Here is a 26,629-nt window from a genome sequence, read left to right as displayed (position 1 = left end):
TAATCTTGAGCAGAGCAGGCAAACGAATTTTGGGAATGGGTCCTAAAGCAGGCAATAGGCCCTTTATTTGCATATTCAAGGAGGCTAACACCTGTTTTATGCTGACGCCAGAGGCGCCTTTACAGCACCAGAATCAATATGGCATCGGACATGTTTCAGGCGTGGGAGGTTGACCCTCTAAATTGGACCTTAGTGCCCCCCTTTTCCAGAGAGTTTAAGGATGGAAATCCAGAGCTTAGGGCCTAGGCAGCTGAAGGCATGGCCACTAGTGGTGGAGCGAAGGAAATCGGGAATGCGCAAGAGGCCATAATTGGAGGAGCACAGAAATGTGGGAGGGTTGTAGTGCTGGAGGAGGATACAGAAATAGAAGGGGGGAGTTGAACACAAGGATGGGAATTTTAAAATTGAGGCGTTGCTTGTTGACCGTAGGTCACAGGTTACAGTTACTGGCTTAGTACAAAGAGGAGAAGAGTCAATTCTCTCTTAACTCTCAATTCACTTTAATCACGCCATTAGATCATATACAAATAGCTTATACGTCTGGTTAGATATAGACATGCAGTTTGCACCAGGTTATACAGTTTTATACCCAAACTAGGATCTAAACGCACACCCACTAGGTTTCTCTGACACTCCCTGAGTGGTCACAGAATATAAAGGATAATACCCGAAAAGGAGAGCTGACGCTGACCAGGCGTTCCGTTCTCTCTCTCTTTCAACGTTGTCTCTACTGACGTAGGTTCTTCCACTTCCGCGATGGTTGGTCTCCGGAGTCTTCGCTCTCTCTCTTTCGAGGTTTCTCTGACACTCCGAGTGGTCACAGAATATACGTCGTCTCTACGTCCTTGACGTTGGTTTTTCCACTTCTGCGATGGTTGGTCTCCGGAGTCTTCGCTCTGGCTCCACGCCCCAGATTCTTCATTCTTATTCCGAATCTTATCTCTTCAAGCTGTGCTGTCTCTCTCCCTTTGGTTTAGGCTTGCTCGCCTTAGCCTGTGTCTTCTCCTCATTGGCTCTGTCCCAAGGACTTAGGTAGCATTACCTCGTTACTCCTTTTCTAAATAAGGACTTGTGTCTTATCACATCTCCTTTGTCTTTCACAAAACTTAGCTAATTCAAACCGGTTCCAGCCAGCTCAGGCCAGCGACTGAACTCAGGTGTTTCCAGAATGTTGGTAATCATCCCCTGGCCGTAAGCACTGTGAAGCCAGGCCGTTTACCTTTGTTTGGGTTATTTTGGAATTTCTGACACAACCTTAGGGCATCCCAAAGTGCTTAACAGCCAGTGAAATACTTTTGAAGTGTAGTCACTGTTGTAATGTAGGAAACTCTGCAGCTAATTTGCACACAGCAAAGTCCCACAAACAGCATGAGATAATGACCAGATAATTGGTTTTGTAATGATGTTGGTTGCAGGATAAGTATTGACCGGAACACCGGGGAGAACTTCCCTGCTCTTCTTCGAAATAGCTCCATGGGATCTTTTGCCCCCACCTGAGAGGGCAGATGGGACCTCGGTTTAATGTCTCATCCGAAAGACGGCATTTCTGACAGTGTAGGACTCCCCCAGTACTGCACTGGAGTATCAACCTAGATTTTGTGCTTAAGTCTCTGGAGTGGGACTTGAACCCTAGACCTTCTCACTCAGAGATGAGAGTACTACCACTGAGCCACGGCTGACACCTAAAGAAAAGGTAAAGTATGTGGTAATAATATGTTTCACAGCCAGTGTTCGCCTATTGCATTTCTTAATTAATATTAAGAATGTAAAAGAGTTACAGCCTTAATGTTAATGTATAATTAACCTTTTTTATGCAGCTTTATTGATGTTGCTTCCCTACACTTTCCCTAATTATGGAGTGCAATTTCATGCTGCTTACACAACTGTCAGAATCTGCTAACTGTCTGCTAACTGTATGGATACTGTGTTGCTTCATACCTTTGCTTCATTAATTACTGTAACATAGGAATTTCATTGACTTTCTTGTTGGGGCATTTTGTGACATAGATTTTTTCCAGTTATTAACTGTGGGTTACTCTTCAACTAAACTGCAGTAATGATATTACAATTATTGATCATTATCTTACATGGAGTACATCAACAGTGCAGCTGGTTGGTAGAAAACTACATGGATAATACTCATACACATATAAAAAAGGAAAAGAAAAACAAGCAACAGGAATAATCCGATATCAAGATGTGATTTTGATACATTATAATCTAATTTCTAGGTTCTAATTTCTGTCCTATCTCCCCCTTGCCCTTTTTGAGCTAATTTTGTCCATGAGACCCACCTCCTGCTCTTCTGACCTCATTCCCACTAAACTGCTAACCATCCAACTTTGCTTCCTGGTCCCCAAGCAGGATGGAAGTGTAAATGTTTCCCTCTCCTTGGGTACTGTCCCCCTCCCTTTCAAAACCACCATCATCAGCCCTCTCCTCAACTCACCCTCAACCCTTCTGTTCTTGTAAACTACCACCCCATCTCCAGCCTCCCTTTCGTCTCCAAAGTCCTTGAATGTGTTGTCGCCTCCCAAATCCATGCTCATCTTTCCCGCAACTCCATGTTTTAATCTCTCCAATCAGATTTCCGCCCCTACCCCAAAACTGAAACAACCCTAATCAAAGTCACAAATGGAGTCCTCTGTGACTGTGACCGTGGTTCACTAACCAAGGATCTGCCCTTGGCCCCCTCCTCTCCCTCATCTAGATGCTACCCCTTGGCAACACCATCCTCAGACTTCCACATGTATGCTGAAGACACCCAGCTTAAGCTCCCCACCGCCTCTCTTGAACCAACAACAACAACAACTTGCATTTATATAGCACCTTTAACATAGTAAAATGTCCCAAGGCGCTTCATAGGAGCGATTATCAAACAAAATTTGACACCGGGCAACTTAAGGAAGTATTAGGACAGGTGACCAAAAGCTTGATCAAAGAGGTAGGCTTTAAGGAGCGTCTTAAAGGAAGAGAGAGCGGTAGAGAGGCGGAGAAGTTTAGGGAAGGAATTCCAGAGCTTAGGGCCTAGGCAGATGAAGGCATGGACGCCAATGGTGGAGCACAAGAGGCCAGAATTGGAGGAGTACAGAGATCTCGGGAGGTTGTAGGGCTGGAGGAGGTTACAGAGATAGAGAGGGGCAAGGCCATAGAGGATTTGAAAGCAATGATGAGAATTTTAAAACCTAGGCTTTCCTGGACCAGGAGCCAATGTAGATCAGCGAGTGCAGGGGTGATGGGAGAACAGGACTTGGTGCAAGTTAAGATATGGGCAGCAGAGTTTTGAATGAGCTCAAGTTTATGGAGGGTGGAAGCTGGAAGGCCGGCTAGGAGATCATTGGAATAGTCCAGTCTGGAGGTAACAAAGGCATGGATGAGAGTTTCAGCAGCAGATGAGCTGAGGCAGCGGCGGAGACGGACAGTGTTACGGAGGTGGAAGTAGACGGTCTTGGTGATGGAGCGGATATGTGGTCGGAAGCTCATCTCGGGGTCAAATAGGACACCAAGGTTGCGAACAGTCTGGTTCGGCCTCTGACAGTGGCTAGGGAGAGGGATGGAGTCGGTGGATAGGGAACGGAGTTTGGTGCAGGGACCAAAGGCAGTGGCTTCAATCTTCACATTATTTAGTTGGAAGAAAGGCCTTCACATCTTTCGTAAAGTCTAGTGCCCAGAACTGGACACAATACTCCAGTTGTGGCCGAACCAGTGTTTTATAAAGGTTCATCATGACTTCCTTGCTTTTGTACTCTATGCCTCTATTTATAAAGCCCAGGATGCCGTATACTTTTTTAATCGCTTTCTCAAACTGCCCTGCCACCTTCAACGATTTGTGCACATGTACCCCCAGATTTCTCTGTTCCTGTACCCCTTTTAGAATTGTGCCCTCTAGTTTATATTGCCTCGCCTCATTCTTCCTACCGAAATGTATCACTTCGCATTTTTCTGCGTTAAATTTCATCTGCCACGTGTCCACCCATTTCACCAGCCTATCTATATCCTCTTGAAATCTATCACTAATCCTTCTCACTTTTCACTGCACGTCCAAGTTTTGTGTCATCTGCAAATTTTGAAATTGTGCCCTGTACACCCAAGTCCAAGTCAAGAAAAGCATTGGTCCTAGTACCAATCGCTGGGTAACACCACTCTATACTTCCCTCCAATCCGAAAAACAACCATTCACCACTCCGCTCTGCTTCCTGTTACTTAGCCAATTTTGTATCCATGCTGCTACTGCCTCTGTTATTCCATGGGCTTCAATCTTGATGACAAGTTATTACTGATTATATAGCTCAAAATGCTCTTTGTGGACACAACCCAAGTTTGGAAGGACATAAATATATAATTAGGCATTTTCATACTTCAAACTAACATATTGTGAACATTTCACACACCCTGCTGAATTCAAACATCCATCAGCAGATAACTCAAACTTCTTAAGTGTTTTCTTTTCATCAGGTGCTGGGTTCCTTTACAAAGTGATCTTGCTCAAAACCATCCATGCATCCTATTGCAGAAGATGTGATGTAGCACCTCAGTAGCTCAAAGTAATTTTGGGATTTTCACTAAACTTTACAACTAGTTTCCTCTCATCAGAAAAATGGGCAGGTTAGGAACTATCAATGCACAGACTTATGCCTATAAACATTGTGATTGAACAGTAAAACATTTCAACACATTTTTACAAACTTGATATGGAATTTTTGATCATTAGTCTTTTGGTTCCTACACTAGTGAGTTGAAAAGTGAATTTAAATACATCCCCACAAATACTGTCTGTGACCTTTAATAAGTTGACTTCGTTAGATCTTAACAAAGGGTATAAGAGATTTCTCACAAGGTACTGGAATTATTTAAAAATTAGCATGGTGGTAGTTTTTTACTGGTACTTAATTACAAACCCAACAATTATACATTATGTTAATTTTGGCCATGCTGAAATGACCAGCACTCTGCTAACAAAATTTCCATACTTGAAAAAGTGCATAAACAATTAAATAATAGAAACTTATTTTGTGCTAAAATATTGTGAAAATTGGGCACTTTTAGGCCTCAATGAAATTTGCATGGCTCTATGTGCCTTCTCCCTGTTGCATTTTGACTCCTTTTAGATTGAATTTTTAAATCCTCCGTTCTTATTATACATATGCATGGTTGGGGAGGGAGGTTGTGCATGTTGCTCATTTCTCGTTTGCATTTGCCTTTACCTGACTTGTTATATTCAGATTATATCAAATACACTTTCTTCTTCTTGTCAAGAAGCATCTTAGTTCATTATCCTGTGCAGGAGCGTAGTACGCACATTGAGTGTTTGAAGCAGAATACACACTGGTAGACTTCCCATTCCCACCGACCAGCCTTCGCACAACAGTGACAGGACTTGTCATAAATGTAAACTCATTTACATGATGGAAATGTTTAGAGAGCCTTGTGTAAGTGATAAATGAGCGGCAGTTGCAGTACTTAGCCATTAATTGGGAACTTTTTTGCATGCTTTTTTTCCCACTGCAAATTTTGTAGTTACTTTCAGCTGTAGTAAGTGAATATTTTTGATCATTTATTTGATAGCTAACTATAATAGAAAATTAGTATAAAGCCACAGAAGGGGCTCTCTTGTTTTTGCCATTAGACCTCACACTTATGTCAACATGATAACTGCTAAGATATATAATATATTTTGTATATATCAAGATTTAATCGTTAAGATTTTCTATCGTTAAGTAGTTTTGATCTTCACAGCTAATATTGAACTGTAGGAAGTATGCTTTTACTGTTTCTATTTACTGCTTGGAACTTCTTTGTTAGTATTTTACTGTAAATGCTGCAATTATAAATGACTTATTGAGAGCAACATGGAGGCACGTAGTACTGAAGTATCAATGTGTTTCACTGTTGGAACATAGGTTTGTGCCTGCAGCTTCACCCAAAGAAAAACAATTTTGTTCAAGGAATCATAGAGATAATTTTCTGACTTGCCAAATATCGTAAATCCTGGTGCATATTGCGCCCAATTTTCCATCCATTATTTTCAATGGTTGGAAAATTGTGCAAAATGAGCCAGAATTTCAGGTGTGCACCCTTGGCGGGCAGGACATCCTGCTGGAAATACAAAGTTGGAATGTTATCCATCATATCCAAGCTTCATTTGATGCAGCTGTTACATATTTTACACTTCATCTGCACCCGATGTCTGAGGGGGCGGGGCCAAATAATTCAATTCAAATACAAAGATCTATGGGATTTGTTCAAATATGTGTTTGATTGACAGCTTTTTAAAAAATTAATGGACAGTATTGTTTAAAAAATCTGCTTGGTCCGATCAATTTTTTGAAGTATGTCAATCTGTTTTTTTCAAATCAGTGAGGTTGTCTGTAGCCTTTTAAGAGAGATGGTCAGGCCAGATAGCTTCTGTAGATGGTAAGAAAATGGTATGAAAAGAACCATTGTGCTAGGATATCACTTCTATCATAGTTTAGCACAGCAGTTGGGAACTATTTATTTTTTTCTACTGCATAAGTCGAGTGTAATATTTTTCTGCCACCATACAAAGCAAGTAGGATCACCTGAAAATACCTGGATAAAACCAGTAGCTGATATAAACTGAAGAGGGTTCTCTGTTTTTTCCGACGCATGCAACAAATTTACCTGGATATCTGGGCAAGTGAAAACACTCTCTCTTAGACCTAGGGCACACTTTCAGGCATAGTTTGAAACATGGAAACCAAACATATCTAGAATAAAAAGTGAAGAAACTCCAAAAACGGTTGCACGGCGATTGTGAAACATTTTTAAAAATGTACCTTTTTAACCATGCAGTGTAGTATTAATCCAGTGTCTGCTTCATTTCTTTTTTAGGGTCTGAACGGAATGTCTGTGGATGAGAAGCCTGAATCACCGATGTATGTGTATGAGTCAACAGTGCATTGTACAAATATCCTCCTGTGCCTCAACGACCAGCGTAAGCAGGATATCCTCTGCGATGTGACTGTACTGGTGGAGAGGAAGGAATTCCGTGCCCATCGGGCTGTCCTGGCAGCGTGCAGCGAGTACTTCTTACAGACTTTGATCGGACAAACGGAACATGAACTGGTTATCACCCTGCCTGAGGAGGTATGTCGCAGTAACTTGCTTTACACATAGGATGTTGTTTATTCAGATCCTAGTTGTTGCAGGAAATGTGGCATCAGAATGCTCCATACAACATTATGTTATTCTTTTCTTGATGCTTAAAATAGCAAAATCCAGTTTATCTTAACAAGTTATTTTTGTTATGTTTGATTTTAACATTGCAACTGGAGGTAAAAATATATACAATAGTGTAGATTTGCACTACAGTACTGGAGATGCAATGGTGCAATGTTTTGGAGCACCAATGTTTGCCACTACAGATCGATGGGATATGGGTTTGTAATTATAAACCCCCACATCCTGCTGAATTCTAAGTCTCAGCCATCTCATTGCGTTGTGCAGGGAGGAAAAGTTGCAAGAAAATCCTCCCCATGCTAGGCTCATGCACCTCCTAAAAGCCACCCTAAGGGCAGGGACATGGGACCAGATATGTTCCATATTCCCTTTGCCGGAGCTGCAAAAAATAGGGGAAGTCTTACCTTTGTAGAAGAACCATATAAATGTCGAGCACAGGAAGCCATTCAGCCCATTGTGTTTGTGCCAGCTCTTTGCTGGGGAGAGCAATCATACACAGAATTTTAAGAAAGTAGCAGTTATGGCTGTTTCTTAATCTGTTGCTATTTTTTGCTGTAGTCCAATCTAGGTTGAAGATAGTAAATGCATGTTTTAAGGATTCGTTTGAGTAAAAAAGTAGAATTGGAACTGAGGCTTAGCTTCAGCTGCAATTACTGGTGTCAAATCAAAAACTTCAGTTTTTTGGTTTTTAATTCTGACTTTGGAGAATCAAAACAATTGAGAAAACCCAAAAAGAAGATTTAAAACATATTACCATAAAATCCTATATATTTAGTGGCAATACTTTAAAGGTTCTGTTCATGACTTGTACGCTAGGTGAGTAAATGTAAAAGTATTGCTCATGCTGATGCATAAGTCATATCCCAGGTTCACACATCATAAACAAGTTGTGTAAAGGTGTGACTTAAAGCATATGTTTTTGGTATTTGAGACACATCTAGGAATTAAGTTCCTAGATTTTTTTTTTCATAGCTTAAGAGAAAATAATTTTCATTAAAATGTTTTGAAAGTTAGTCACCCCTTGGCAAGGTGTTTTGCACTTTTTTAGTTAACTATTCAATCCCCAGAAATTACCACTTGATCTTTTCACCAGTTAAAATTGACCCGAAAAAGAATAATGGTGGTACTTTTAAATATTAAGGGGGTCAGATTCTGCAAGGGCTCTCCTACTCATCCACTGCAACTTCAGCGGATGGGAATGAAAACCCCAGAAAATGCTTGGTATTACTTACATGTTGCTTCTCGGCGATATCATCTGAAGACATGGCATCAGGTTCCACACGTACGCTGACGACACTCAACTCTACTGCTCCATCACCTCTCTCAACCCCTCCATTGCCTCTGTGATGTCAGCCTGCTTCTCCGACATCCAGTCTTATTGAGCTGTAATTTCCTCCAGTTAAAGTTACTAATTCCATTCCCCTTCTGTGAGCACTGCCGCAAGTTAAAGCAGACTGTTCGCAACCTCGGCGTCCTATCTGAGCCTGAGCTGAGCTTCCAAACCCACATCCTCTCTATCACAAAGACCGCCTTCTCCCCAGCCTCAGCCCATCTGTTGAAACCCTCTTCCAGGCCTTTGTCACCTCCAGATGGCTATACCATTGCTCTCCTGGCTGGCCTCCCATCGTCCACCCTCCATAAACTTCAGCTCACCAAAACTCTGCTGCCCGTATCCTGTCCCGCACAGGTGGCACTCACCCATCACCTCTATGCTACTTTGGCTTCCGGTCCCCTAATACCATAAATTTAAAATTCTCATCTTCATGTTCAAATCCCCTATGGCCTCCCTACCTCTGGAACCTCCTCTGGCTGTACAGTGTTCTGAGAAATCTGCATTCCTCCAATTCTGGCCTCATGCAATCCCACACTCCCTTTGCCCCACCACTGGATTTATGCCTTCAGCCTCCTAGGCTTTAAGCTTTGGAATTCCCTCACTAAACGTCTCTGCCTCTCCACCGCCATCTCCTCCTTTAAGACCCTACTTAAAATCTACCTCTTTAACCATGGTTTAGTCACCACTCCTAATATCTCCTTCTTTGGCTTGGTGGCAATTTTTGTCTGATAGCACTTCTGTGTAGCCTTGGGATGTTTTTCTATGTTAAAAGCACTGTATAAATGCAAGTTTTTTTTTGTTGTCGATTATATTAAACATTCATACAATAACATGGCTGAGAGTAATTTATAAGTTGAAGATGTACATCCTCTGTCACCAGTTAAAATAGTCACCAACAGTGAAAGCATAAATTAGGAACAAAGTGAATTCAACTTAACATAAGAATATATGTATTTTAAGAACAGGAAATGGCTATTATGCCCAGCAAGCCCATCCCTTTTTGATTTAATCTCAACTCCCATTTACCTGCTTTTCTGCCAAATCCCATTCTCTTTTCCCTCCAGAAATGTATCTAGTTGAACCAGTTTATACTGTCAGCTTCAACATAATTTTTGGTAACTTACTTGATACGGCAAAAAAAATTGCTTGCCTGCAAAAGTGATGCAAAATTTAGATAAATGTAGCAGAAAACTGGATCCTGCAACAGGGTTGTTCATAGTAGAAGCACAGAGAGGTAAATTCTTGTTTTCACCGCATGGGCGGCAATCTGGAAGATGGTTCACCCACCCGTTATAGACCCCGCCCAATTTTCATTCCATAATGGAACGCAAATCGGACCGGTTCTATAACGGGAAGGCAATCCGCTCCACCAGATTATCGCCCATGGGTGAAGTTGAAAATCTACCCCACAGTCTTTTCAACTCCGGGACCTGGATTTAAATCCAGTTGAGACTGTTGGGATGAAATCTCATCTGTTTGCTAACTGCCGGGCCCTATTTGAAATGCAGATGGACGATTTCAAAGTGGGTGCAGTTGACAGTACAACCTGCCTAAAATATGGCACAAATTGGCACTGAATAGGAAATCTTATTTAAGAGAACATAAGGATGGTTGTTGTAGAGAGTGAAAAAATGCACAGTTGGGATGTTTGTTTAAGGTTGTTTCCTGAGCACCGACTTTGATGAGCACAAATCTACATTAAAAAATTAATTAAAAGAATTGAATTTTAAAAAGAAAATAATAATTTCATTTTTATATATTTTAGTGGCAGATTGTTACAATATTAGTGATTCTACTGACAACATAAATTATGACACAAAGCTCTTTTAAAGTTCTGCTGGCAATGCAAGCAAAAAATTGACTACAGTATAGTTAGACTAGTGATTAACGTACATTTGTGCTCTGCAATGATCTGCTCTAAGAATGTTGGAGGAAAGGATATTAATTTGTATGTGATAGTTTATTTTTGTTTAGTTCAATTTTCTGAAGATTTTCTCTTAGTCTTTTATAAAAATGTAGATAGAATTTCTGCACGTTTGGAGGACTGGACATAGTTTATATCTATGGCCTTCCATTCACTTAGTTACCGATCTCAGCTGTGACATATTGAGGAGGTGTTGAGTAGAGGCTATAAAGGAAAATGAGAGAGAGAGAGAATATTACCACATGCATCACCTCAGACTGCTTTTACACTTCCTAGTAGCTGATATGAGAGTAGCATTGGCAAAGGCCTGGGAACAGATTGTCCGCTGTCCACACTTTGTCAGGGAATGAAATGCAGCTTGAATAGACTCTGGATAGGAAAGAGTAGAAAATGCCTGAAAAAGAGTCTCAACTCTTCTGATAGCTCAGCTGGTTAAGATGGTGAGTAGCTGAGCCATAATGACCTGGAAGATGCCAGATTCAATCTCTCATCTGTGATAAGTTAGTTGACCTCAGCCAGGATGGCAGCAGGGGCACTATGATTGACCTCAGTTCCCTAGGTTAGGGACCATTGTCCAGTGACCCCTGTTGGAAGTGAGCGTGTGTGGGTGTCAGGCGAGGGCTAATTGGATTTGGATGTGACCCTTCTATGGTAAAATAAGCTGCCACCACTCACCGTCTAAGATCATACATGAACATTTGTGAGGTACTAGAGGGTGATTGGTGCCAGAGGAACCATGCCCCACTAAAGAGTCAATGCTTTCATGAGAAGAGGAGGGAAGGGAAAAAAAACAGCAGGAAAAGGAGGGGGAAAAAAGGATTGCCCTGAATATCTGCTGAAGTTGTCCTGACCTCCTTTTATATCTCTGTTGTGAGATTGCAGAACTCCCCGAAAAACAACACAAATGGCTAAGCGTTTACGATTTTCTCTTGGGCGGGGGGGGGGGGGGTGGGGGGGGGGGGGTGGGGGGGGGGGGGCGCGAGGGGTGGTGTTCCCCTGATCTCCTGCTGAAGTTACTGCAGGAGATTGGGACAGCCTCTGCGGAAATTCCTTCTGCCTTGGGACATCTTTCTATGTTAAAGGTGATCTACAAATGAATGTTTATGTTGTTGTTTATTGAGTTTCCTTGATCCAGTCACCTCTTCAAAAAACTGGATCAGGTTTGTTGAACGTGAATTCTGCTTTCAGCTGGCAGGGCCCTAAGATCTGGAATTCCCTCCCTAAACCTCTCCGCCTCTCCACCTCTCTCTCCTCCTTTACATCGCTCCTTAAAACCAACTCTTTGACCAAGCTTTTGGTCACCTGCCCTAATATCTCCTTAGGTGGCTCAGTGTCAAATTTTGCTTGATAATGCTCCTGTGAAGTGCGTTGGGACGTTTTACTACTTTAAAGGCCCTAGATTGAATGTTGTCATTTATTGCAAGGGGAATGGAATATAAAAGTAGAGATGTTTTGCTACAGTTGTACAGGGCATTGGTGAGACCACATCTAGAATACTGTGTGCAGTTCTGTTCTCCTTATTTAAAAAAGGACATAATTGCTTTAGAGGGGGTTCAGAAAAGGTTCACTCGACTGATTCCTGGGATGAGGGGGTTATCTTGTGAGGAAAGGTTGGACAAGTTGGGCCTGTATACACTGGAGTTTAGGAGAATGAGAGGTGATCTTATTGAAACATATAAGATCCTGAGGGGACTTGAAGGGGTAGATGCTGAGAGGATGTTTCCCCTTGTGGGAGAGACTAGAAATAGGGGTCACAATTTAAAAATAAGGGGTCTCCCATTTAAGACGGAGATGAGGTGACATTTTTTCTCTCAGAGGGTCATGAGTCTGTGGAACTCCCTTCCCTAGAGAGCGGTGGAGGCAGGGTCATTGAATATTTTTAAGGCTGAGTTCGATAGATTGCTGATTATCAAGGGAGTCAACGGTTATAGTAGGTAGACAGGAAAGTAGGGTTGAGGTCACAATCAGATCAGCCATGATCTTATCAAATGGCAGAACAGGCTCGAGGGGCCGAATGGCCTACTCCTGCTCTTAATTCATATGTTCGTATATAAATGGAAGTTATTGTTGTTGTTGTAAAACCATGTTGAGTATTCCCTATATTTCCTGTATGTTCTAAATGCTCATTTGTAACATTTCTTATCATTCTTTCCATTAACTGGCCCACCGCAGAGGTATGAATGACTGGTCTGTAGTTTTCAGGATTAGATTTTAATTCCGCTTTGAATAAGGAGATCACATGTGCTTCCTTCCAATCATCTGCCACTACCCCACCTCTCTTGAGCAAGCTAAAAAAGATTAAATCTGACCCTGCTGCCTTTTCAATCTTGAGCCCTTTTAATTTAGCTAACACCAGATCACTTAATTTTCAATTTTATTTTGTAAACTGGGCCAGCAGCTGTGTTATCAGAAATATTTCATTTTAAGTAACACTCGAATAAAGAAATATCTCTCATGTATGTGGATTCTATCTTTTTTCATAAATATATGTGTGTGGGAGAGGTTGCTTTCAGAGAAAGGGAGAGGAAAAAGTGAAAAAATGAGTCAGACATATAGGGTTCAATTTTGCACGTAAATTGTGGGGGCGGGGGGGCTGAGAAAATTGCAGAAATGCAGAGCGAGTTTGGAAGCCAGTTCCAACCCGCCGACTTCCGAGTTCCCCACGGATGCACCTGTGTGCGCGCGGGCGTCCCGAATTCGGAAGTCCCGCCGGCAATTAAAGCCGGCGGGATGATAGTTAAAGAGCCAAATGTACCTCATTGAGGTACTTAAGGCACTTTACTTGTGACATAGTAGGTAGTTAGAACAATTTTAAACTTACCTGGACAGCTTTCCCACAGTTTCTGATTCACGCCTGCATGAAGGGCCGGATCAGACAAAAAGAAACGAAATAAATTAAACACAAAATCAACCTACCTTTCCACCCTGCTCTGATGTCCAATGTCTCCCTCTCCGATCTCCCCCTCTTCAACCCCCCCCTCCCGATCTCCCCCTCTGCACCCCTCGATGTCCCCCCGATCTCCCCCTCTACATCCCCCCAATGTCCCAAGGATTTCCCCCTCCACCTCCCCGATGTCCCCTCGATCTTCCCCTCTCCTCCCCCCCGCCCTGATCTTCCATTCCAGTGCCAGATGACGTCTTGCTCTCTCGCTCTCTCTGTCTCCCCCCCTCGCATTGCAGCTCCTGTCGGCAGCCAGCCTGCCCGAAACCGGAGAGAACTTTAACATCAATTACGATGCGATTGTGTCGGAAACGGTAAGCTTTGTTTATGCGGGTTTGCCACATGCACCTTCACCACCCCCCCCCCCCCCCCGACCACCTGCTGCCAACCCGCCACCATTTCAAAATTGAGCCCGTAGAGATACAGAAACAACAATGAGAAAAGGTGTGTGAGAGTCATGTGGAGAGAGAAAAAGAGTAAAGAAAGAGCAAAACTGAGACAGAAAGACAAAAAAAATTGATGGTAACAGAAATAGTTATAGGAAGAAAGGCACAAATTTCTCTAATTTGCATTCCAGAGGCAGGCACCTGCCATCCTGGGGAGGCTGGAAGGTCCAGCTGAATACTGCCGAGGGTGGGGATGGCAGACTACGCCCCCAGAAAGATTGGAACTACCCATCGAATCATTTTGTAAGGGCAGTTCCTACATTTTTTTTTTGAAAAAGGGCCTTCCTCTGGGGTCCAGGCTCCATTTCTGGCCTGAACCCCTAAGGTGGTTCCCTCAACCACCAGTCAAGCGGCCTGTTGTGGAGGATCCACTGAACCCTTAGGAGGCTAGGGACATGGGCACTCTGACATTCAGCATAACTGGATTCCAGCTTCATTTTCAACCCTTCTACCGCACTCCTACCGGAATTACGGAGGGAATGAACGAGAAGAATCCTGATCCTTTGCCATTTTTCTTAAGCCTGCGCTAGGTATCAAACTGTGGCTTTCGAATTTACGGTTACAATTATCATCCTCCATGTGATAAATATACATTTAAATGTACATAGAATAACCAATACCAGAGATGTGGAGATGCCGGTGATGGACTGGGGTTGACAATTGTAAACAATTTTACAACACCAAGTTATAGTCCAGCAATTTTATTTTAAAATTGCTGGACTATAACTTGGTGTTGTAAAATTGTTTACAATACCAGAGAGTGAGAGTTGAGGATATAACTCATTCACAGGTTCAGATAATATTGTAAACGCAAAGCAGTGGAGTTGGCGTGCTTGATGAAAGTGGTAACTTAGTCCCAAGCAGGTTTAGAGTTAGCTGTTTCTCTAAGTAGCCAATGGAGGCTGATATTCCTAATAGACACAATAAGAAGGATCCAAACCATTCAAATCTGACAATTTATTAACATAATATTGTCAGTATATTTGTTACTCTAACTTAGATAATACCTGTTAGATGCACCAAATATGAGGCCCACTTACAATGGTCAGGTTATCATGGCTACAAATAACTGGAAGTGTTGGCTTCCTGAAACTTGGAGTATCACTGTGTATGTGCAGCACATGCATGCACTCTTTCATAGCATGCATGCACTGTGATGCTTTACACTGTTTGTTTCTCAAAGGAAGCCAGGGAGTCCAGTGTTTATGATCAGGTTATAGTTAACACACATTATATTTGCCAGCCTGTGGATTTATCCCTATACTAGTAGGTAGGTGGTAGGTAAGTTAGGATGATTGCAACGGGTAGCATTGGCACACTGGATTCTAGAATGTTGTGTTGACTTCAGTTGTACTGGAGCCGACCCAGTTACTGTACTGCTAAACTTGCTGTTTGAGGCTAAACTGCAGAAAAATTCAGCAGTTCTACAGTTTTATGGATAAACTTACATCCTTACAAAGTAAAAAAAAAACTTTTAATTTTCTTGTCTTTTCCTTGTCCTATAAAGTGATAGGCATTGCTGTATTTTGGAGACAGCAATTTAATGGCTTATAATATAGTTACTTCTCATTACTAATCAACAGTGGAAAAATCACTCAATAGAATTGCAGTGTTCATGTCAGCACAATTAATCATTCAGTCAGGATCCTGCATGGATCAGCTGCAAAGAATGTACCACCCATCATCAGTGTCCAACTTGACATCCATCATTCACAAAAGAGAATCTCAAAATGGAATAAAACTTTGCCCTTAAATTCAAATTACCTTGGTGGAGAAAAACAGATACAATAATGAAGCTGTTATTTATTTTCATCCCTTTCTAGTAAAATAGTACTGATTTTCTGTTAAACCACTAATTGCAATGTAAATACGTAAATAGGATAAACTAAAAGCTTTAATTTTGCCTTGGGGTTCAGGTGACAACTTATTTTAATACAAAAAATTGTGTGAACAACATATTGATAACATTGTTCTAAAATACATTAAAATTCTAAAGTAACCTACTCTCGTGAGATTGCTACCTTCTAATTACTCCCAGGTATATATTGTTCTCTTTATACACCGTATAATATTAGGACGATATAATTTGAAAGTATTATGTTACAAAAATTACATACATTCAGAGACTTATATTAAGCTAGTGGAGTATAAATTGGCGATGGCCCATTGTTGTGAATTGTTGTCCTTGGAAATTCTGCTCCATGCCTTCAGCCGAAGTACTAATCCAGACATAACAGCAATGACTAATTTTGTGGAAATGATAACAGTGAAATAAGTTTTGTTTAAAATATTACATTTATCTATTCAGCTTGTAGATTACGATGAAAATCATCTAACATAATTTCTGCTGCAAATAATCAGGTCTATTAATTGTATGAGGAGTATACTTCAAAGATTGAATGGCGGGAAAAAATTCCCATTTAGAAGCATAAAGAAGACCTACATTAACCTCCCTAAAATGTTGTGATTTTAAATTAAGGCACCTTTATATTCAACAACTTGTATTTATATAGTGCCTTTGAATGTCCCAGTGCACTACACAAATAGGTGTATTGAAAATAGACAATGAGAGGAAGGAAGAGATTAAGAGGGATGAGCGAAAACTAGGTCACAGAAATGGTTTTTTAAAGATAGATAGAGAGGTGCAGAGGCAGAGAGGTTTAGAGAGCGACTTCCAAAGAGTAGGTCTAGGGGAGCAGAAGTTTCTGCCACCAGTGATGGGGAGAAAGGAGAGGGAGGCTGCACAAAGGTCTGAGTCAGAGGAACATTTGAGTGTGGCTTTCTTTTTGATAAACAATCCAGTAACTAGAGGTCATAGATAACCGAATAAATTAGTGGAAAAAATATGCCATCAAGTATTGTTGGACCTTTAAACAACAGGGGCTCCTGGGTTATGTAAACTCAATGCGATTGTATTCATGAACATGTGTAAAATGCCACATAGCATGATTTTGTAGTACCGCAGAAATGTATTTTTTTCTTAAAAGCAAAATATTATTTGAATGGAGAAATACTACAAAATGCTGCGGTACAGAGGGATCTGGGTGTCCTCGTGCATGAAACACAAAAAGTCAACATACAGGTGCAGCAGGTAATCCAGAAGGCAAACGGAATATTGGCCTTTATTTCTAGGAGGATGGAGTATAAAAGCAGGGAAATCATGCTACAACAGTACAGGATGCAGGTGAGACCACACCTGGAGTACTGTGTACAGTTCTGGTGCCCTTATTTAAGGAAGGACATACTTGCATTGGAGGCAGTTCAGAGAAGGTTCACTAGGTTGATTCCGGGTATGGAAGGGTTGTCTTATGAGGAAAGATTGAACAGGTTGGGTCTATACTCATTGGAGTTTAGAAGAATGAGAGGAGATCTTATTGAAACATACAAGATTCTGAGGGGACTCGATAGGGTAGATGCTGAGAGGATATTACCCCTCATGGGGGAATCTAAAACTAGGGGGCATTGTCTCAGAATAAGGGGTCACCCGTTTAAGATGGAAATGAGGAGGAATTTCTTCTCCCAGAGGGTCCTGAATTTTTGGAATTCTTTACCCCAAAAAGCTGTGGAGGCTGAGTCATTGAATACATTCAAGGCTGAGTTAGACAAATTTTTGATCAGCAAGGGAGTCAAAGGATATGAGGAAAAGGTGGGAAAGTGGAGTTGAGGTAAAAATCAGATCAGCCATGATCTCATTGAATGGCGGAGCAGGCTCGAAGGGCCAAATGGCCTACTCCTGCTCCTGTCTCTTATGTTTTTATGGTCTTATTTTTAAATGATATTTTCTTGGATTTTTAAAGCTTTAGCATAAGCTCTGGTGAGTGCTGGGTTTGTTTCAAACCAGCTGACCAGAGGGAAACATATCCTATCAGTCACAGCTCACCATTAGCCAGTCCATGTGTGTAGTGCAAATAAACTTTATGAGCTTTTAAGTTTTTATCTCATTCATAGGAGTGATCTTTGTTGCCCGAAGCGTAGTTGTGCTTTGAGTACGAAAGCCATGTATTACCGAGCAGGGAGGCCTGACACCCACTGCAGGCCCTGTTCACCATTTGCCAATGCAGACGGCCAGCACATAGTTGGGAGCCTGCACGCATACTATACGCAAGGCCTCATGTAGATTAGGGGCCTCTCCATAATGGGGCATAAACATCTAAGCAGCGCTCCACTGTCAAGTGCCCATTTCCAAAGGGTGCTAAAAGGAAGGCTTGCTTAAATAGCTTCAGTCTTAGGTGGTCACCACTCCTGACCAGCTTTCTCGAGGCCTTCAATGATAAATCTTTCAATGGAAATTTTGTGCCCCGTGGCTGAAAAAAATGGCACTATAAGGGCATCCAGTGGCCCTATAATGGCTGCTGGTGCCCAATATTATGACACCTGGCCCACGTGACGACGAAAGCCCGCCAGGAGTGCAACAGAAATGGTTTAATAAATTGACCTTGCATTATAGTATAGGATCAGTTTATTTGGGCGCAGCCATATGTAGCATCTAAAGTGTGGAGGTCCTGGCAGTGCTTTGGTGGTACTGCATTGTACGCCACATACAGAGTAATTTATAATACTGCGAATAGCACTGTAACTTATCTGAAGATACATTTAGAAAACAGGAAACCTGGAAATTATTAAAAAGTAATAATCAAGTAGTGAAATTAATAAGAACATTGCAAGAATAGAAATAGAAATCTAAAGTAAAGTACAAAAATAAATTGGAGAAATGCACAACTGATCAGTGAATATGAGAGAGAAAAATTGTAAATTGTAAAACTGTAATTCAGTGTATTATTTGAAAATATTGATGTATAAAATGTTGATCAACAAATGCTGTGAATTTTCAATAAATGGAGGTATACCCTAAGCAGTAAGAATCTTAACAGAATAAAGGAGCAGAGAGATTTAGGAGTGCAGGAAAAAAAGACTATTGAAAGAGCAAATGGGATTCTGGGACAGTGAACATTAAAGCAAGGAAGTGATTTTGAATTTGTTTAAGATAATGGTTAGGCTACAATTGGAATATTGAATGTAGTACTGGACAACCCTTTATAGAAAGGTTATTAGTGCCATGGATAGCATACTATGAAGCTTCACTAGAATGATATCAGCAATTATAATAATAATTATGAAGAAAGCTTGCATTGAGTTACATCAAAACTACAGCACAGAAACCGGCCATTCAGCCCAACTGGTCTATGCCGCGTTTATGCTCCACATGAGCCTCCTCCTTCTCTACTTTACCTAGCCCTATCAGGATACCCTTCTATTCCTTTCTCTCTTTTGTACTTATCTAGCTTCCCCTTAAATGCATCTATGCTATTTGCCTCAGCTACTCCTTGTGGTAGCGCGTTCCACATTCTTACCACTCTTTGGGTAAAAATGTTTCTTCTGAATTCCCTATTGGATTTATTAACGACTCTTTTATATTTATGACCTCTAGTTTTGGACTCCCCACAAGTGTAAACATTTTCTCTACGTCTACCCTATCAAACCCTTTCATTATCTTAAAAACCTCTATCAGGTCATCCCTCAGCCTTCTCTTTTCTCTAGAAAAGAGTCCCAGCCTGTTCAGCCTTTCCTGATATATCCTCTCAGTTCTGGTATCATCCTTGTGAATCTCTCTTGCACCCTCTCCGATGCCTCTATATCCTTTTTATAATATGGAGATCAGAACTGTGCATAGTACTCCAAATGTGGTCTAACCAAGGTTCTATACAAGTTTAACATAACTTCTCTGCTTTTTAATTCTATCCCTCCAGAAACAAACCCCAGTGCTTGATTTGCCTTCTTTTATAGTCTGTGTCGCTACTTTTAGTGATTTTTGTATCTGTACCCCGGGATCCCTCTGCTCCTCTACCCCGTTTAGACTCTTATTATCCAAGCGGTATGTGGCCTCCTTATTCTTCCTACCAAAATGCATCACCTCACACTTATATTGAAATTCATTTGTCAATTACACGACCATTCTGCAAGTTTATTAGTGTCTTGTTACATTTTGACGCATTCTTCCTTTGTATTAACTACACTCCCCAATTTGGTGTCGTCCGCAAATTTTGAAATTGTACTTCTGATTCCCGATTCCAAATCGTTAATGTAAATTGTGAACAACAATGGTCCGAGCACCGATCCCTGTGGAGCACCACTTCCCACCTTTTATCAGTCTGAGAAGCTCTGACATCTGCTTCAAAGTGGCTTCTAGAACTGCATGCTGGGAGAATGACTTCTACTCTTAGCTTTCAAAGTATTTTTAGCATGCAGTACTTAATAATATAGTTGATTACAAACAGAAAATATTCACCAAGATCACCTAGTGCTAGAAAAAATTAATGTGTATCACTGGGCTGTTAATTGATAATCTGACCTGGATAGTCTTAACAAAGGCAGCAATGCCAGGTGCTGTTGGCATGTTGCTGTGAATGGAATTTGCTGCCCATTGTTTGAGCAAGTATCTCTGACTTGCAGATCGGCTTATCATAGTTGAGACAGTATGGCAAAACGTTTATGGTTGTAAGAATTGGACACTTGATTTACCAGTTAGTTATGGTTTTGGCCTAGCCTCAACAGACTTGGAGACAAGGCTCAGGTAGAAATGTCTATACAATTCCAAGAAAGGCTGTATCAGGTGATAGTCAGGCAGCTACTCCCCTCCTAAGAATAATTTGTTCATCATTTGTCTGCAAGTTCTGCCAAGAAAGTTGATGAAAGGAACTTAAATGATTGGTTTGTCCTTTTAACCCTTTTATAAAGATGCTGTGTTATTTCAACTGATTTCAACAACTCACTGTTAGTCCTATTTTCTGTAATTGAAAAAAGAGAAAGAGAACACCATGTGAAGGAAGAGAGAAAATAAGATTGAGAAAAAGAGAGGAAAATAAATGAAGGCGAGTGAGAAGTGAAGGAGTAGGGCAAGAGGAGTTTGAAACACAGCAAGAGAGTGAAAAGTAAAAACGATGGGCGAGACAGTGGGAGCAAGAAGTGAAACAAGTGATTGAGAGCAAACAAGGAATGGAGGAGAGAGCAGATGTGGAGGACAAAGTGGAGGAGAAACATATAATTGAAGGAGAGATGAATAGAAATGGAGGAAGAGAGACAGAAGTAAAAGAGGAGCGAGACACACAGAAGTGAAGGAGGAGGAGAGAAATAAGTGAAGGAGTACAGTGAGAGACCTTTTTTGCAGAATAACCAGTAATAATATTATTAGCTAAAGGGCACAAGCAGAGTTTTTGTTGGGGCTTGGTTCAAAAAGTTTGTGAACTACTGAATTAGATATTTTTTGGTGATATTTTTTACGAAGTATTGACATGTTGAGTGAGCAAGCTGAGGGTGAAGGCGGACTTAAAAATATAAGAAGTAAGGGGGTGAAATTCAGCAGGGGATGTCGCACTCATCCACCGTAACATTGGCAGAAAAGCTGCGGAAGCCCCGGAAAAATGGTGTGAATGCCATTTACGCTATTTTTCTGGAGTTTCCAAGGCTCTTCCTCTGAAATCACAGCGGAGGAGTGGGAGCCTCGCAGAAATTGACCCCCCAAAATATTTTGCTCCAGCAATTAAGGACTTTGCTCAAACTAAATTAGATGTGCTCACCCCAGGCCATTCCCAAGAAATGCCTTGACCAGACGCTAATCATATCCGCTCTCCTCCGTCATCTCTGACTTGGTTGGTATCTAGAAACATCTTCACAGCCTCTATGCAGTGTTGTACCTTTTGCCTGCTCCCTGTGATTTTGTTTCCCACCACCACTGATTACTCTGCTGTGGCCTGACATGGCACCTTGATTGTGTTCCCAGCCTGAGTATGTGCTTAGTTCCTGGGTCTGGCTGCTTCAATACTTGGCCTATGCTCAGTGCTCCTGGATCTGGGCCAATACTTGGGACCTGGCCTATATTCAGGACCTGGCCATATATCCTGGACTGCTTCCAGCTGCGGTCTGCCTCCTCAATGGTTCTTGCCTCCATCTTCCCCACAGTGCTCCTAGATCTCTTCAGTGCTTGCATTCCCAATCCCTCTCTCATTGCTTCTGGAACCGTACTTTTCTTCCCAGGCTTCAGATCACACCCTCACCAAGTGTTCCCAGGCCTCATCCCTCCCCACCTCGCCCCTTGAATTACTCCACCACTACCTCCTAGATCACAACGCCTCTGTACGCGCCTTTGCACATTTCAACCACAACCCCATGTTTTCTCCAGTACCTTCTAGCCCTTTGAGAAAGGCAAAGATTTATTTATGTACTGCAGTATTCATTTATTTATCTATCTACAGTGAGTAAAGAAAACAGAAAGCATAAAACGCTTACCAGGAACCAATCAGGAATCATTTACTTTACTGTCTCTCAGGAGATCTCTCACAAACTTCTTTCCAATTTCTTTCAATGGAGATGTGAATCTCTGCCCCAGTTGCACACTCCCTTGCAACAAAGTAATCTCTGATTCACCGTGAACAATACCACAGGAGATCTGCTGGTGTATACATAAAACTTGTGAGACAAGTTCATCAGAATGTCACACATGTACATTTCTGTTGCACTGTAAAAAATGTAGGTAGAAAAGAAAAAGACAGTCGTTATTGCTGGGTTTCCCTGACTTGCAATTGAGTTCAAGATCTTCACAAGACAAAGTTACGGATCACTGACCTCAGGAAGGCACTGCAGTTAGACCTTTTGGGCTTAAAGAGACCTACCACATCACACACAATTGTAGCTTAACAGCTGAATAATACATTGTGCATTAATACTCCTGTCCTTATACAACAGCATACCCTGTAACTTATCACGAGCAATTCCTCAGGGAATCTGCTACTATATATGCACATAAAAGTCTTGTGTCTAGTATACGCACATTAAATCCAGATGTCACAATTTGTTACAATGTTTTCATCTCTGCACTTTATAAGTAGCCACAAGTATCTGGATTTGCCTATTTAGAGGAGAGGCATAGGTCAGATTTGAAGCTAGTCATTTCAAACATGCTGCAGACTCAAGGCTATCCATGCGCAGTGCCATAGGGGATCTGCTAGTACATATGAAAGTCTTGTGTCTCACACCTCTGTCACACTTGAAAGTGTCACACATGCAAGGGCTGTGTTATACTTTCACAGAATTGGCTCTAATAGCACATTCATAAAACAGAAGCAAGTCACAACTGAGGAGCTAGGAAGCCTACCAATGAACAAATAGCATCTTAAACATATAAATTTCAAAAATCATTAATTTTTGGATTCTTCTAACGTTGATTACCTGGCATCTCCCCAAGGAGGGAGGCGGGGATTTATGAGCAAGTGCCAAACAACAATCATATTTCCCGCAGCAACAACAAATGGCATCTAATTGATCTCTGATGTATCTATTACAGCAATTTAACTTTGACACATCATGAGGAAAAGCCAGGTTAAACATAGCTCTGTCTTAATAGCAGAATGCATTGTGCATTACACAGTATAACATTCCTGTTATCATAACACATCATAACCTCTGATATACTGCGAGGGGTATTACGGGAAATCTGCTAGAGTATATTATTTTGAGTTGTGTTCTGAATGAACTAGTAAACATAGTTGCTCCAGTTTTAGACTCAGGAACCTAGGCAATGAGTGTCAGCAGGCCATTTCACTTGAGGAGGCATCGCCAGCAAACCTAATTGTATCCTCATCCAATGTCCACACACATGCACTTGCCAATAAGGATCACAGGATAATAATCAAGAGCAGGAACCTTATCTGATTTTTACCCCTGTTTACCTGTGGAGTACTGAGGCCAAATATAGGTTCCCTACCTCCACCTTGGCTTGGATCAGATAACTCAGTATAGAGCAAGATCAAAACAGAGATTTTCCTAGACTTTACGATGCTGTAGCACGGGGGCGGTGGCGGGGGGGGTGGATATTTATCCACCAGGCCATGAGGGAAACGAGAGCAGACTTTTATCTGATTAGTTGGGTGGGATTCAAATCCAGCTCTCAGATGTGAAAGGATAGACAGCAAACCCAACTGCACCACCCAGATCCCCTGGTCAAAGTTCATTCTCCATTTCCATTGATATTAACAATATAAATGTTAAGGTCCTGTGTTTTTATTTCAGTTAGCTCAATAAGTGTAACCTATAACTCTGAGATATTTAGATATTTTCACCTGACTAGAGTGAGGGAAATCACAATACCTTTTCATACATTAATCAGGTCACCGGTTCTGCCATAAATTCTGTTTTATGTCTAATTTATTTAAAAATGCAGCCCCTGCTTCTGTTCCTTGTTAAAATAGATTGTGACGTTGTGCCATTTTATCTAAGCATCCTCATACAAAATTAAAGGCTGCTTTCCTACCTCGTCAGTTTTAAGTCAGTCACTTGGGTATGATCAAACCCGGAGCAATTCACTCTGAAGTTGAATGCCTTTGCCTGTGCTCTGCAAGATTTGTCTTTGTTTGACATGAGAAATACGCGTCTCCCTCGGTCTGTGCTGTTATTTGTAATAAGGAAACAAAGGGCAAACTGTGCACAAAGCTGGTCTGTGTGGCTATGTGTTGGATTTTGGCAACATTCCTGGAACTGCTGTTGATTTTATGTTCTTTATTATGTTATGCATACAATGTACTGACCTGTAATAGTTTCTGTTCATCATGTGCAAAGTAATATAAGCCTAAACCCAGGAACCTGCATTAGCATAAATGTCCTAGTTCTGTCATTTTGATTAATTTGTCTCTTTGTCTGCGCCCTATACGATGAACGCTATTAACTGCTGCAACGCCTCATGTGTCAATGACTGCCTTTAATGACTTCAAATTGTACTTTATTTTACCTTTGCTTTTCTTTTTTTTGCTATTATTTTTCTTATTCAGCACTCTTTACAGATTTTTTTTTCGACGTACACTTTCATTAATAGCTTGCTGTAATGCTACAGTAATCACATATGGTGCTGGTTATTCATGAAGCTGTGATCTCAGGGGCAGCAGCTGCTGATGCAAGCTGAAAATAGATCCAACATACCTTGTGTAGTTCTCCCAGAGGTCCTCTATTTGCTAGTAACAGTCTCTGCCTGAGAAAGCTCGGTTCATTAAAACAAAGGGAAAAAATGAGGTGGGGGGTGTTATTTAGCCTTTTAGAACAGTGATCAGTGAGTTAGCACATTTGTAATTGCTGAGCAGCTTAAATTTATGTCCACGTATTGCCATTAATATCAAAAATGTAGGTTACGGTTAAAACCTTGACTCATTAATTAAAGTTGTAGTTTTGTAGTGTTTTCTTGGAATGCCAGGAAATTCATTTCACAAAATCTGTATTACTAGAAATGACTCACTGTGTACTATTTTTAAGCATCAGATTGAAGTAAATTTGTGGAAAGTATTATTACTTATGAAGCAAAAAATCCACAAGAGCTGCCAATTTGGCTTTAGTAGCTTATTTTGAGTGCCACAGTGGAAATAAAAGAATTCATGTCTCTACTGTATCACTATGCCTAGTGACAGAAGGAGCAATAAATACAGCCATTGGAATTTCATTGCCAAGAAATACTGGCTCTCTATGGCACTGGTAGACTACTGCAAACCTTGCAGAGTACATAGGGGCTTAATTAAGACCAGGACCACTGTAACTCATTTAAGGTGATCGTTTAAAGTAATAATTTTCTAATATCCATAATGCAGATTTGTTTATGTAAAGATAACAGCCACGATTTTATGATCACGTAGTGTGGGCGCTGAGCTGTGCCAACTTTTGCAGTGGGAATCCCTCCACCTAATATGAATAGGCTACATGCACAGTAAAAGCTTGGGCAGAGAGCTTAGCCTATAGCACATTTTCCTGGGAACTGGAAAATCAAGCAAGGCAGCAGTTGTTAAAGGGCTGCAGCTTGACATTAAAAGGGGAAGTTGTGGTGGCAGGAAAGTGGACTAATGTTTCAGTGATGCAGCAGGGACAGGTTCCCGTTACTGGTGAAGATCTGGAGGTTCTGCTATGGAAGGTGCTCCAAAGGAGGGTGGCCTTATTTGGAGCTGAAGACCACCCTCCAGTAAAAGCACAGCTGCCAGCTTTATGGAGGTTGCTGACCAAGGCAATGCTGTCACACAGCTCCCCTGTACCTTGCTGCAAATGAGGAACAAGCATGCTGGTGTCAGGAGTAAGGTAAAGGTAAGTGCGCTCTTCACTTGTGCACCAATTTCTTCTGCAGCTCATTAAGCATGGCACATATCTAAGTTGGAAACTGTTGCACCCTCTGGGAGGTACCACTTCAATCACTGTCACAACCTTTGCCCCTTTGCACATGGTGTCAAAGGTGCGTAGTACTCTTTTCTTGAAGGTGGAGGTGGTGTCTGAGGAACGGCAAACATATATTGAGGTGTCCGGTGTCCAGGTCAAGATGTTCCTCTGCTGTTAGGAGATTTCAGGATTCAAAAGCTATGAATGCAGAGGACAGTCCTGTTATCCTAAGAGCCAACCACTGAGTCTTCCTCTCCTTCAAATAATGTGGGCACCAAGGAATGCATACAATTAAGGCACCTTGGTTACTTCTTGCAAAATGGCCACTGATGTATATGATGGTGTTTCTGTGATTACCTGCCACCTGAACACCGTTTGTGTGCAAACCATTCTATTCATGAAGCCCATGGAGTTGATATGAAGAGCACTGCTGCCCTCATGGGTATTATGTTCAACATTTTGCAATCAAGGGAAAACTGTGGGAACTATCCAGTTGATGCTTCCTTTCCACAGGAAAAGTGATAAAGGTGCTGCCCCTTCCAAACATAATGGTTGTCACTTGCTTCATAAATACCCTGCACCCTGCTTAATGTAGCAGATGTCTCCTGGCA

At 41.4% G+C, this 26,629-nt stretch overlaps 1 protein-coding gene across 1 annotated transcript in view; it reads left to right on the top strand.

Moving 5' to 3' along the window:
* Positions 1–26,629, top strand: part of bach2b (BTB and CNC homology 1, basic leucine zipper transcription factor 2b) — a 298,224-nt gene that overhangs the window by 237,536 nt on the left and 34,059 nt on the right. Inside the window, exon 3 of the mRNA XM_067984749.1 lies at positions 6,853–7,107. Within this exon, the coding sequence (XP_067840850.1) occupies positions 6,853–7,107 (255 nt within the window). The remainder of the gene's footprint in view (positions 1–6,852; positions 7,108–26,629) is intronic.

This window comes from Heptranchias perlo, chromosome 5 (assembly GCF_035084215.1).
Source record: "Heptranchias perlo isolate sHepPer1 chromosome 5, sHepPer1.hap1, whole genome shotgun sequence".
Taxonomy (NCBI): Eukaryota; Metazoa; Chordata; class Chondrichthyes; order Hexanchiformes; family Hexanchidae; genus Heptranchias; species Heptranchias perlo.
This window is presented reverse-complemented; position numbering and strand designations above follow the sequence as displayed.